Genomic DNA, 14,099 nt, shown 5'->3' with positions numbered 1-14,099 from the left:
TCTCTGGGCGGTGAACATAGAAGTACGATAACATAGGATATACAATAAATAACACAATATAATACAAAATAATACAGTCTAAAATCAATACAGTAACATTTTTAAAATTAAATCAATTTAGATTAAAATGCTTCAGAGAACAGGAAGGTTTTAACCTGGCGCTGAAAAGAGAGCAGAGTTGGCGCCAGGCACACTTCCTCAGGGAGACTGTTCCATAGTTCGGGGGCCAACACTGAGAATGTTTTTCTTTTGTGGAGTGTTAGAAGCAGAAATGGTGCCACGGCCTTAGTCAAAATAACGGTGAGGATAGATTTGTTACTCCGTGCAACCAGAAGTGCTGGGTGGCCTTTGTGAGTCTTCCTGTAGCCTGTCAACCCCTAAAACAATGGAACACTTTCTCTGCAAGTGTTTGTCCCGTGACCTGTGATTTGCCAGTACAGAACTGAATCTTGAATATGAAAAAGTGAGGTGAGAGAAAAGGACAGATCAGAATGTAGAAAAGTTGTGGTGTCAAAAAAGACTACACACTCAGTGCTATAACTCACGACTATTATTTATTTATTTAAAGCATATGCACCTGGCTCTTCAGGCAAAAAGGCTCCCAGGAAGGCTTACATGCAATCATTAAAATAAGACAATCTCTGCCCACAGGCTTACATTAAAAAAAATGACACACAAGGGGAAAGGGACAGGGAGGGAAGACGGAAAAAGCAAACTCGGGCACCAATTCTGAAGTAGCAATTTTTGTGAAGAGTAATTCCCTTCTTTCTCAAAAAAAAGTTCTTACTGCTTCTTTGTTTAATTTTAGTTTTCCTTAACTCCAGGTTTTTCTCTACTTTTTTTTGTATGCATATTTATCTGGATTTTATTTGTATATTATGGGCTGCACCCCTGCTTGCTTAACTCACCCCTCACCCCCTCCCTTTACCTCTTGCCAAAGACACCCTTCTGTTGTATTTCATAGGAACATAGGAAGCTTCCTTATAGCGAGTCAGACCAATGGTCCATCTTGCTAAATATTGTCTACACCAGGTGTGGGGAACTTTTGGCTCTCCGGATGTTGCTTAACTGCAACTCCCATCATCCCATTGGCCATACTTGCTACGACTGATGGGAGTTGTAGTCCAGCAACATCTGGAGGGCCAAAGATTCCCCACTTCTGGTCTATGCTGACTGACAGCGGCTCTCCAGGGTTTCAGACAGGAAGCCTCTTTCAGCCCTATCTGGAGATGCCAGTGATTGGACCTGGGGCCTTCTATATGCAAGGCAGATAATCTACCACTGAGGTAGGGCCCTTCAAATTCCAGTTATTTTACAAGCTAATAAAATAGTATAGGTATATAAGGCTATCATGCTTTGGACACATCATGAGAAGACCTGATTTACTAGAAAAGACTATAATGCTGAGGAAAACAGAAAGGAGTAGAAAAAAAGGAAGGCCAAACAAGAGATAGATTGATTCCAAAAAGGAAGCCACAGACCTGAACTTACAAGATCTGAACGGGGGTTCATGACAGATGCTATTGGAGGTCATTGATTCATAGGGTCACCTTAAGTCGTAGTCGACTTGAAGGCAGATAACAACAAATATAAGTGTAAAAAATGTGGGGGGGGGCAGCTGCCCAAACCAGAACAGTTGGTCCCTGCCAGGCACCCTCCGTGCCACCCTTGTTAGAGCTGACTTAAAGCCAAACACCAACCCTACCAGGTAGGTAGACTGCCACCACCCCTTTAACCTGGTATTCCACTCTGGGTCAAAGGGAAACCCAAAGCACCAGAATTACAGACCTACCAGAGATTCCACAGGACAAGAGCCAAACTTCACTCACTATCCTGGAGCCTCAGGCTAGAGTCCCAATTTCACAGCAGCTTCTGGCTTCCTGGCCAAGGTGCTGGACTCTGAGCCAAAATTCCCTTTGCAATGAACACACACTGCAAGTATATGAGGTAGCTTTATTAAATTAAGAATAAGTGCAAAACCATAGCAGCATATAACCAAACACCCGGAAGGTTAGGTATAATACTAAAATACATAAGAGTTCAAGTCACAGGCTAAAATAACGGTCTGTCTAACCTAGCCTTATTACACACATAGGAAGACAGGCAAAATGACCCCATGCTTCCACATCCGCTCATAGATCAGCATCTTGGAGAGCATCAGACAAAATGGGGCACTTAGCAATAGCACCAGATCACTTTTATGGGAAAGGATCCTAGCAACAGCTAGAATTTGCCCATCAGAGGGCTTCTTGGTGATGGACTATTTCAGGGTTTTTGTGCCCTAAGAGATTAACAGTTTCTCAGGTTGTTGACCTTGAGGCACCAGGTATGCAACTAACACAGGTGTTTTCACTCTGCTTTCAATTAACTTTATTCACCTGTGAGAAGTTGCTGTTTCTCAGCACTGAGCTTTAGACTTTAATCCAAGCAACATGCTTCCCCACAATGCATTGCCACACAGCCATTTTGGTTGCACAAACCAGTCTTCCTGAAAATTGCTAAGCCGTGCCCCTTTTGAGGTTGATTGATGACATCACTGCATGTTCTGCCCTTGATGTCCTACCCCAGAAGTTCCAGTCCCCGATGACATCACTGGATATCCAGCCCCCTGAAAGCCACCTCAGAAATGGAAGTCATGTGACCCTCCCCAGGAGCACATGATCCCCATTGGACCAATAGGTGAGTTTTTAGTCAAAATTGGGTACTGGGTTGGTCCTATAGAGACATGTGACACCGCTACAAACATGTGATCCCCAGTGGACCAATCAGAAGAGGTTTTAAGCCCCCAAGTCAAAATAGGGTGCCAGAAATTGATCCCAAAGGGGTTCATTTCCAGCCCCCAGCCCTGAATTGACCCCAGATTGATATGTGACCCCCTCTACAGTTATGTCACCCCACAGCAGAACAACAGGGTGAGGAGTTGAAGTCCTAACCAATCAGGAAAGGGGACAGCCAGACCTGGCACAGGAGTCCATTTTGCATGGCCAACACGTTCTGAGGACTGAACATGTGGGCATCAAGAGTCTCATTGAGGCCAATGGGTTTTTCCTGTCTGCTATCAACTCTGAACATGTACTCTAGAAAGGAAGAGAGAAGGTGGATAATGCCTAGGAGGTATGAAATTATGCCTGCAAAAGTAAAGCCTGTGAACTGAAGGGGTGGGGAAGACATCAAGCATACTTGTAACTGTGCTTATGGCTGGAGAAGATCCATGCCCTGAAATTCCAAGCAAACCCTAGTGACCTGAAAGCCTTGCTCCTTAAAGGACGAGGGCATGAAAACTACAAATGGCACTCTACTTATGAAACAAGCAAGAGTGCTGATCGTTTCGAGAATCTGAACACCAAACATTCCTGAGAGCTGAAGTTTTTGTACCAATAAATGTTTTTGTTTGTTTTAACACCAGCACAGACAGTAGGGAGTTTGCCTCCGCTGGAGCTGTTTCCAGGGGAAAGCTGGCTGGGGATGATGGGAGTTGTAGTCCAACAATATCTAGGGATTCAAGGCTGAAAAACACTGCTTTGCTGCATCTGCACCAGGAGAACAGCAGCCTTTCAGGGAGGCCTTCCCGCAGACAGCAAGATAACATTGTCTTTATTGCTTTAAAATATTGTAATGATTGACTGGATTTTTGTACGTGTATTTACTATACTTTTGTATTGACCCCTCCAGTATTAAACCACTGCTGTGGGCAAAAAAACAGGATGGGTGGTCAGTGGTTTGTCTTGTAAACCACTTAGAGGTGTGGTTTTCTTTTATAATCAAGCAGTTTATAAATTATTTTTAAAAATCAGTATACAGATAAATAAGCCAACATCAATCATAGATGTGGGGAAACTTTGACCCTCCAGATGTTGCTGAACTGTAGCTCCCATCAACCTCAGCAAGTGTGGCCAATGGCCAGGACAATGGGCACTGTAGTTCAGCAACTTCCGGAAAGTCCAAGGTTCCCTGTTCCTGGTTTACAGAGACACTCCACCAATACAGCTCCCCTCCAGAACCTACCTGCCTCCTCCCCATATCTGTTCTGGCTCCCCCTTAACCTCCATTGACTACAACTTGCCCCCTCCCCAACGCCTCCCCCCCCCAAGTCCTAAACCTGTTTCTCTCACAGAACTTCCTTCTCCCTTCCAGGCCTTTCCTAAGTAATTTCCCTCAGTAATTTACCAGCCTACTCCACTACAACCTCCATCCCACTCCCTTAGGTCCTAGAGATGGAGGAGATTATCCACTAAATCGGAGTTATTACCAGATTTTGACTGAATCCGACAGTCTGCTATCTTTTTGGACCAGCATGGATTTCTTGCACTGGCTTGCAGGGGTTGGGCTGTTCTTGCATTGTTGTGGCTGTAATTGTCACAGACCATTTGTGGCGGGTCACGGCTGTAATCAGCACAGGTTTTTTTCTTAGTCCCCCCCCCCCAATTTTACATAATTATCTGCGTAATTTCCTCTTAAGTTGATGCATTCATAACCATGTGTAGGTGTGATAAACAGGAAAAAATAAATGACATGAAACACGTGATCATTTACACAAGCATTTACGTTAAAAATTACAATTGTTTTCACAATAAAAAACAACGACAATAGCGTATCAAATCAGCAAGTGCCAAAGCAAGTGAGAACAAACAAAGAGCAGATCAGGATTGAACAACGGTCTATTGGAATACAAGCGGATCGGAACTAGGCAGAGAACCCCATCCCTACAGGCTTCCCTGCAGATGCTTTGCTATTGGGGTAAAATCCCTTTGGTGCACCTCCCTCCTTGAAACAGCACTCCATTTCTGGCTGTCATCTTTCACTCTCCCCCCCCCCGCCCGCCCCTTCCATCACTTCTCTATGATCGTGTACCCCACCTGGCTTCTAAATCAACCCAGAACATACCTTGAGGACCTAATCTGGAATACTGTGTACAGTTCTGGTTGCCTCCCCTCAAAAAGGATATCGTAGAGCCGGAAAAGGTTCACAGGCAGATGTGGCCAAATTCTTCCAAGCTACATAGGAAGTGGATTGGACTGTGAAAGACCAACCCAAATTGTGTTGGCATTTTTACAAATGTGTAGGGCAGTACAATCTCTCAGAGAGGAGGTCAGGTCTCCTGCTCCCCTGCTCCTTCACGCAGTATATAGTTAAACTGTGGCCTAAGTTAGCTGTGGGAGCGCATGTCCAAAAAGGTGTGAAAAGCGCCTGGTATATTCCACCCTCCAGGAATCTTCTGACTGGCGCTTTCATGCCTTTGCTATTGCTATGCCTTTCTGTATAAGAGTTAGGATATTTTTTTTACTTGTCCCACATCTTATCTTGGCTGTACATCTTCAGTGATGTGCTTTGCTGTTCCTGGTGGGCTCAGGTATCTTTGCTATTCTAAGCTCTGTTGGCATGTCTCTTGAGTTAGGAACACTTAGCTTCTTTATTTTCATTCTCTGGTACGATTCTCAACCAGAACTTGGAAAAGTTACTTTTTTTGAACTACAACTCCCATCAGCCCAATCCAGTGGCCATGCTGACTGGGGCTGATGGGAGTTGTAGTTCAAAAAAAGTAACTTTTCCGAGCTCTGTTCTCAACTGTCTTTTGATGTTTATTGGTGATTTATACCTATGCCTTATAGATACTCGGAGTTTAAGGATTTGTATGCTGTTTTGTATGCACTTATATTTTTAATAGAACAGCCTGTTTACTGGTGTGTGGTCTTCCAGATAAGCCTTGGGTACTGAACCAGCCCTTTGGCCTCTTGGCTGCTGCTGAGTTAGTCTGGTTGGCTTGGGGCTCCAACAGACAGAGAGTCTGGCTTTCAGAGCTTGCCTCTTTGGAATCCTGAGGACATCCATTTAATAAGGTTTGGGTATTTCCTGGCCCAAACTGGGGGACGCAAAGAGTGGTGGCAGCAGGACCTACCTCACAGGGTGGGTTTTGGTATTTGCCAGCTGTGGTGGAATTGGTGACTGCAGGATGCCTTATAATAGCTGTGGTTTCCAGCAGTGGCCTACCTTACAGGGTTGGTTTTCATTCTTTTCCAGCCCTGGTTGGATTGGGAACTGCAGGTTGTCTTACAAGAGCTGGGGTTTCCAGGGTTTGGGGACCCAGTGATCTTGATACCAGCCAAACAGAAGCTAGTGGAGGTGCCTGGGTGATGCTGGCAGGTGGCGGCAGATGAAACATCCCACTTACTGTCCTTGTGATTCCCTTTCAGGAATTTGATTTCAGTACCAGAAACTGAGCTCCGAATCCTTTCACACAAAAGTCCCCTCCTGCGTCACATCCACATTTAAAGCATTCTTATACCACTTGTAACAGTCATGGCTTCTCTCATAGCAGCTGCACTTTGCTAAGGGTGCTGAGAGTTGTTAGGAGAACCTTAAAAGTTTCCAGGATTCTTTGGGAGAAGCCATGACTGTTACAAGTGGTATATAAAAGTGCTTTACATGTATGTTGTGGGTGTGACTCCGGTTTGCTTCCTTCATTTCAGCAGCCTAATTTATGTGGGAAAAGTTGTTCTGATTGTTATAAAGTTGGGAGTCAGAAATCCTTCCTGGTCTATGTCAAATCACAACCCTACCAGTGGATCCCCGTCTACCTTCTGCTGACTACTAGATTGCAGCATTCTAGAGTAAGACTTGATACCTTTGTTCCAGAACCAGACACTAAGAAATAAAACAGTGGCTTGGATGCTTATTTTTTAATTTTATTTCCAATATTCATAGGCTGCTTTTCACCACAGATGGTCACAAAACAGTTTGCATATCAGTCTATAAAACAAAATAATATGTTTAAACTAAAGAAAAAAACATAGTCATAGTACAAATTGCTTAAAATGCCTGCAGAAAGAGGAAGGTCAAGCGCTAGAAGTTTAACAAGGAGGGGGCCTATCTGATCTCAGCTGCGGGGAGTTCCACGGAGTCAGGTTCACAATTCTGAATGCGCAGCTTCTGGTGGATATGAGGCATCCTGATGGATACGAGGCATCTGAGCCATGGGGGACTAGAGACTGCTCCAAAGCACTCAGTGATTCGGCAGGAATATAAGGAATCAGGCAATCCTTAGCATGTCCTGGACCCAAGTTGTTAAGGGCTTTGTAAATTAATACAAGAACCTTGAACTGAAAATGAAATGCTTTCAAGTTGATCCCAACTTATGGCGACCCTGTGAATAGGGATATCGTGGTAACCTCTAGCCTAACATAGTATGTGTTACAACCCAAAACTGATTCATTGATGTAGACAAAAACCCCTCTTTGAGGTTGAAAATATGACCCTTCAGATATGAAGAGCATATTTCACAAAAAAGTTCTACCCCAAATGGACTCTCTGATGCATCAAAAGATTTGACTTCTGAGCAAAACATTTCCCACACTCCAAGCAGTTATAAGGTTTCTCCCCCGTGTGGACTCTCTGGTGCCTCACAAGGTGGGATTTCTGCCCAAAACATTTCCCACACTCAGTGCAGTTGTAGGGCTTCTCTCCTGTGTGGGTTCTCCAGTGATTCATAAGGTTTGATTTGTCGGCAAAACATTTCCCACATTCCCTGCAGCTGTAAGGTTTCTCGCCTGAGTGGATTCGCTGGTGTCCGCTGAGGTGTGCTTGTTGAAGGAAACATTTCCCACACTCAAAGCACGCATAGGGTTTCTCTCCTGTGTGGATTCTCCAGTGTTTCACAAGCTCCGACTGCTGTGGAAAACCTTTCCCACACTGTAAGCACGTATACGGTTTCTCACCAATGTGCACCCTGTGGTGGATCACGAGGGCTGAGCACTGGGCAAAAGATTTTCCACACTCCAAGCAATTATAGGGTTTCTCTCCTGTGTGCACCCTCCGGTGGTTCACCAGGTCAGAGAGTTGAGGAAAACATTTACAACACTCTGTGCATTTGTACGGTTTCTCCCCTGTGTGACTTCTCTGATGGATCACGAAAGCAGATTGTTGAGCAAAACTTTTCCCGCACTCCAAACATTCATACGGTTTCTCTCCTGTGTGAAGTCTCTGATGACTTACAAGGCATGATTTGTAAGCAAAGCATTTCTCACACTGCTGGCACATGTAGGGTTTCTCCCCCGTGTGGGCTCTCTGATGCACGATGAGTTTTGATTTGTAAACAAAGCATTTCCCACACTCCCAGCACGTATATGGTTTCTCCTCCACATGGACTGTCCGATGGCTCACAGGTCCTGGCTGTTGAGAAAAACACTTCCCACACTCCAAAGAGTTGTAGGATTTTTCTCCTGCATGAATTCTCTGGTGTCTGGCAAGAGTTGTTTTTTGAGTAAAATGCTGCCTGTATTCTGAGCATGAATGCTTCTTCACTGAGTTACCTGTAAGGAGAAAAGAGCAAAAACCACACACAAAGATTCACTTCTGAGTCTGGTGAGAAGGAATCTCAGAAAACAGATTTAACACAAGGGTCACCAACATGGTGCCCGTGTGCCTGCCAGTAGCTCCTATGGCGCCTTGCAAAAGGTCTCAGTAAACATTCCCTCAAAAATCCACATCATGATATAAGAAAAGAAAGTAAAACAGTTTCAGGTAATTGTTAATAGCTGGAGGATAGGGCTGAGGGGGTGAGCAGTCCAACGGCTTATCCCAAACCTCTTACCCAAGCCTTTGTCAGAAATCATGGTTTCATCCATATCCTGAGAATCAGGCACCCACAAATCTTCCCCTCGTTCCAGCCGGGAGATGAGTTCAGGCTTGGGGGCTGGAGATCCATCTCGGGAAAGAGGAAAGAACAAGGAAACTATAACAGTTATAATTTGTTGAACAGCTAATCTGTCAGTAACACCCAGTCAAGGGCCCACAAATGCAGGCTGGAAGGGGCCTGGTATGCCATCTAGGCCATCCCTTGTTAGGAACAAAAGAAGCCGCCTTATCTTGAGTCAGACCATTGGTCCATCTAGCTCAGTATTGTCGACACTGACTGGCAGCAGCTGTCCTGGATTTCCTTGCCTTACCTGGAGAGGCAGCGGACTGAATGAGTCTGAAATCCTGGAGAGCTGCTGCCAGTCAGTGTTGATAATACTGAGCTAGACGGACCAATGGTCTGACTCAAGATAAGGCAGCTTCCTATGTTCCTGTGTTTTCAGTCATGTGCTAGTCCTGCAGCAGAGTCTACTGAAAGCTTCCTTGCTGGTTGTTGGGATTTAACTTCACAATGAATGTGAATGGGTCCTTTTGGCTTGCGACAACCAAATATGACAGAAAATACATAAACATTCTTAGACAGCTCATGATTACGAGATACGATTACTAGGATTACAATTCCCATCAGCCCCAGCCAGCATGGCCAATGGTCAGGGATGATGGAGGCTGCAGTCCAATAATATGGTTGGCAAAGGCTGCTATAGAATCATAGTGAATTCTGTTTTCAGAATCTGAACCCTTATGTAGGCAAAACATCATCACGCATGTACAAGGAGGATACATCAGCGTGCTCAGGAGAACTCTGAAGTTGGGTGAGGGTTAAGGGTGGGGGAGGAAAATCTCCCAACAGCCCAGTGCGATGCTCGGTGACACAGAATGCTAACTAACCGGGGGGGGGGGATAAAACTGGGAAGGGAGAATGGTATGGAGTATCATAAAAGTGGGCATAGCTGACCAGATGGAACCCAGAAGGGGAGCACTCCACACAGCAACATTTTGTTGCAGGTCCCATTGGTGGTGGTGGTTGTGTGTTGTTTTCAAAATACAGTGCACAGATTTAAAACAAAAGTCCAGTACAAAATAAATTAAAATCTAATTGCAACAGGTTGGTGTGACCGCTACATAAAAAGAAACCAGACACACACATCGCTTTCATGAAGGTGCCTCTTCTTTCCTTACCCATCAAGGCCACGTTTCCATAATTCTCCAGCATGACCTCCCTGTACAAGGCCCTTTGAACGGGACTCAGCAGGGCTGCCTGCCCTTCTGTGAAATACACAGCTACATCGTCAAAGGTCAACGGCCCCTGCAAGAACAAAGAAAACCTTTTCTTTACTAGTTATTTCTATCACATCTTTCCTCCAAGTGTCCCTCTTCCCAATTTTTCCCCACAACAATCCTGTGAGGTAGGTTAGGCTAAGAGAGAGACAGTTACTGGCCCAAGGTCACCCAATGAGCTTCATGGCTGAGTGAGGATTTGAACCCTCGTCTCTCAGATCCTACTTCAGACTCTACCCACTATACCACACTGGCTCTCCATAATCTCCATAAATCTCCTTTCCCTCAGAACCCCTCTGTGGCTCAGCTGGGACAGAATGTTTCCTGTGTTGGCCTAGGCGGGGAACCTGAGGCCCTTTAGATACTTAGGCTCCACCTCCCATTATCCCTGACCATTGGTCATCCTGGCTGGGGCTGATGAGAGTTGGAGTCCAGCAACATCTGGAGGCCACAGGTTCCCCATCCTGGGCTTAGACAGATATTTTAGCATTGATAGCCTGATAATTTGCAGCTTTTTGTCTTTGTGGACTGTTAAAATAGGAGGAGGAGAAAGGTACATCAGGCATATTGCTTTGCTAGTATGAAAAGCGTTCTGTGGATGTGGAAACCTCAAGGATTTTTTCTGCAGAGCCGTTTGCCGTTAAGACAGCCAGTGTGGTGTAGTGGTTAAGGTGCTGGACCACGACCTGAGAGACCAGGGTTCGAATCCCCACATAGCCATGAAGCTCACTGGGCGACCTTGGGCCCGTCGCTGCCTCTCAGCCTTGTGAAAACTCTATTCGTAGGGTTGCCCTAAGTCGGAATCGACTTGAAGGCAGTACATTCACATTTTTTTGCTGTTAAGGGTTAGGACATTTTCTAATAACTCCTGCAGCTGTTTGGGGACATTATGATGGCAGTTTTCAAAATGTCCTCTTTTCAAGGAAAGCTTTTCACGAGTCAGCTGCTGAGAGATCAAAAATTCACAAGACAGAATTGATAGGGTATCTCTTCCCATGGCAGGGATGGGTGATCTCAGTGTATGTGTGTGTAGGAGGGCAAATGTGGCCCTCCAGGCCTCTCTATCTGGCCTTCAGGGCTCTCCACAGGCCACACCCCCTCTTGGGCCACACTCCTCACCAGCCCTTCTTTGCATACTCCTTTTTGCTTGGCTGAAATGTCTCCTTGAACCATGATAATACTTTTGGCTTGCCTGGGATAGACAGGAACGTGTGAGTTATGTGTAGAAACCAGCTTATGGAACAAAGATTTTAAAAAATCACACGCAATGCTCTGCCCACTTCTGCCTCTGGCCCCGCCCACCACTGGCATGTGGCCCCTAGAAAGGAATGCGGTCCTTGGGCTAAAAAACGGCTCCCCACCCCTGCCCCTACTGAACCTTAACCCTGGACAGCAGAAACAAATTAGCCCCATGCTGGAAAAGTAAATAGAATCCAACAATCCCTCAAAGGACAGAAGACCTTTTCCTTGCTCACCGTACATGAACTACCCATATACTGAGGATTACAAAAAAGTGGGCCCCATCTGCACTAAACATTTACAGCAGTATCATACCACTTTAACAGTCATGGCTTGCCCTAAAGAATCCTGGGAACAGTAGTTTGTGAAGGGTGCTGACAGTTGTTAGGAGACACCCCTCACAGAGCTACAATTTTCAGAGTTCCCTGGGAAGAGTTAAACCACTCTCTGAGAACTGAAGCTCCATGAGGGGAACCATTATATCCTGGAAACTCTAGTTTACCCCTCGCAGAACTACAGTTCCTAGCAACCTTGACAAACTACAGTTCCCAGGATTCTTTGGGGGAGTCACGTGCTTTAAATGTGCTTTAAATGTATGGTGAGTACGCAGCCTACGATTCAGCTGCTTCTCCAATCAGCTTATGTATGTGGAAAGGTGGAGGCCATCTTGGCCTTTGCCTCAGGTGGCAAAACAGCCCTTTTTTACTTTGCCTTTCTGTTTTTATGGCATATTTGTGACGTTGGGGTAAATGAAAAAGACTTAATACAAATATTAGTATTTTTAAAAAAATGAAACTAAAAGAAAAAAGATCTGCTGAGGAACACACAGTCGACTCTGGAACCTTGACCTGTCTTCTCCAAAAATCTCCTACCTGAGCTGGCTTCACTGGAGTGCCTCCACCTCTCCCCTCGGAAGGAGGGGGGAATCCAGATTTAACCGAGGACGACATTCTGCACTTTATGGGATCTAAAACAAGGGGGAGATATCAGAGATTTTTTCTTTTTGGTGAGGGAGAAGAATCGAACTGCATCTTAAAGCTTAGAAGAGCCTGGCTGCTGAATCAGGCTAAAGGCTGATCTAGTCCAGTGCCCTGTTCTTGCAATGGCCAACCAGGTGCCTCTGGAAAGCCTACAAGAACCTGAATGCAACTGTCCTCTCCCCGCCTCTGACAGTGGAAGCAGAACATTACCATTGCGGCTAATAGTAGCCACTGATAGCCTTTATCCTCCATGAATTTGTCTAATCCTCTTTTAGAGCCGTCCAAGTCGGTGGCCATCACTGCCTCCTCTGGGAGGGACTTCCATAGCTTAACTCTGCGCTGCGTGAAGAAGTCCTTCCTTTTGCCTGTCCTGAACCTTCCAACATTCAGCTTCATTGGATGTCCATGAGTTCTAGGGTTCTGAGACTGGGAGAAAAGCTTTTTTTTGTCCACTTTCTCCATGCCATGCATCAATTTTATGCACCTCCATCGTGCCTCCTCTTACTGATGTTTTCTCTAAACTAAAAAGCCCCAAATGCTGCAGCCTTTCCTCATAGGGGAGGTGTCCCACCTTTTCCAGCTCTGCCAAGAGCACCTGGTTGGCCACTGTGAGAAGAGGATGCTCGATGAGATGGGCCATGAGCCTGACCCTGCTGCAGGGCTCTTCTTAAGTTCTTCACCACAGTGATCAAGGGGGTGGGGCAACTCCCCTATGAGGACAGGCTGCAAGTGAGGGATGGTTGCAAGGAGCCATCGCTGCTGCCTCTAGTGACTCACCTGTCCTCTCCTGGAGATGAAGCAGGGAGGACAGGGTCAGCTGGGGGGGGGGCGAAGAAGGGATTGGAGGGACCACCAAAGGCGTGTTGCTAGGGGTCCCCACCCATAGCCTGCAACAAAAATGGGAACCCCAATATCATAAGAAAAGAAGCGACAGCTCACCTCAATGGTGAATCTACATATTGGAATTTCCCACAAGTAGGATCAGCAGGTTGGGATGATGAATGTCTCTTTCCCACTGGGTTTTTTTCTTTTCCGTATCTGGTCCTGTTCTGGGCTCTTTGTAAATGGGTTTCACTCTGGCTTCATGCTCTTCCTCTCCTTCCTTGAAAAAGATAATTTGGGAGGCATAGAAGCCAAAACGCAACAACTCCCCCCCCCCTTACAGCTCTATCATGAAACATACAGATATATCAATAGACCTCTGTAAAAGGAAAATACGGGAATGATAATGAACAACATTACATTACAAGCAATTTGGGGAGGTAAGGATCCAGTCAACATACTTTTTTTAAGAGAAAGAAAGAAAATGGGCTACCATTTTTGTTGCACTGGGATCAATATAAAACAAATGAAGCAGTAATTATGGGTGTATCAGGTAAGCTTTAATGAACTGTGCATTTATATGGCTCTGTAACCACTGTATATTGCATACTTATGGGATTGAAAAAATCAAATTAAAAAGAAAGTCTTGTAGCACTTTAAAAACAAATAGATTTATTGTCTTTATTGCCACCAGACTCCCCCCCCCTTTTTAAGGACAGGGTTGCCAACTGACCGGGGAAATGTCCTAGATTGCTCTTCTGCCTTTTACAGCAGATTGGTTTTCAGGAATCAGCAAGCAACGCTTTACACGGTATGGAGAAAAAACAGAACCACCTTCTAACAGCTCAAGCCTGCTGAAGGCACAGCAGCAGAGGCTGCTAAAAGAAGTTGTCAACCTTAGACAAATATGTAATACATATAATTCTCCTCTCCTCCCAGCTTTTAGCCCGCAGAGCTGCAGCTCGAGTTCCTCCCCTCCCCGGCTGTGACTCATCAGTACCAGCACCCATCCCAGCAAGCAGGATCCTTGAGTGCTTACCCCCAAGACCTGCCTTTGTGTTCCGAAGATCTGGATAACAAGGCAATCAGCCTGGCAGCCGGAAAGCCCAAGGCCTTCTGGGATTTGCAGTCCTCGTGCTTCCCTTCTCT

General features: G+C 45.5%; 1 protein-coding gene across 3 annotated transcripts; it reads right to left on the bottom strand.

Moving 5' to 3' along the window:
• Positions 1 to 6,662: 6,662 nt before the first annotated feature.
• On the bottom strand, positions 6,663 to 14,099 carry LOC133381251 (zinc finger protein OZF-like). 3 transcript variants are annotated; one of them, XM_061620113.1, is made up of 7 exons: positions 13,990 to 14,099; positions 13,068 to 13,230; positions 12,339 to 12,554; positions 12,021 to 12,115; positions 9,811 to 9,937; positions 8,588 to 8,728; positions 6,663 to 8,306 (listed from the first exon to the last, which is right to left on the bottom strand). In XM_061620113.1, the coding sequence occupies exons 4-7, from the start codon at positions 12,096 to 12,098 to the stop codon at positions 7,288 to 7,290; spliced, it is 1,365 nt and encodes a 454-aa protein (XP_061476097.1). In that variant the 5' UTR covers positions 12,099 to 12,115; positions 12,339 to 12,554; positions 13,068 to 13,230; positions 13,990 to 14,099; the 3' UTR covers positions 6,663 to 7,287. The 3 variants fall into 3 exon arrangements, with proteins under 3 accessions (XP_061476097.1, XP_061476095.1, XP_061476098.1); XM_061620111.1 differs by lacking the exon at positions 12,339 to 12,554; XM_061620114.1 differs by lacking the exon at positions 12,339 to 12,554 and having other exon boundaries at positions 8,588 to 8,701; positions 13,990 to 14,095.

This window comes from Rhineura floridana, chromosome 3 (assembly GCF_030035675.1).
Source record: "Rhineura floridana isolate rRhiFlo1 chromosome 3, rRhiFlo1.hap2, whole genome shotgun sequence".
Classification (NCBI taxonomy): Eukaryota; Metazoa; Chordata; class Lepidosauria; order Squamata; family Rhineuridae; genus Rhineura; species Rhineura floridana.
This window is presented reverse-complemented; position numbering and strand designations above follow the sequence as displayed.

Excerpts from the sequence above, each read along its gene's own strand:
- LOC133381251 (XM_061620113.1), bottom strand. The coding sequence starts at position 12,098 with ATGTCGTCCTCGGTTAAATCTGGATTCCCCCCTCCTTCCGAGGGGAGA. Across the intron at positions 9,938-12,020 it reads CTCCAGTGAAGCCAGCTCAG|GGGCCGTTGACCTTTGACGA; the intron begins GTAGGAGATTTT and ends TTGTTCTTGCAG. Across the intron at positions 8,307-8,587 it reads GATTTCTGACAAAGGCTTGG|GTAACTCAGTGAAGAAGCAT; the intron begins GTAAGAGGTTTG and ends TTCTCCTTACAG.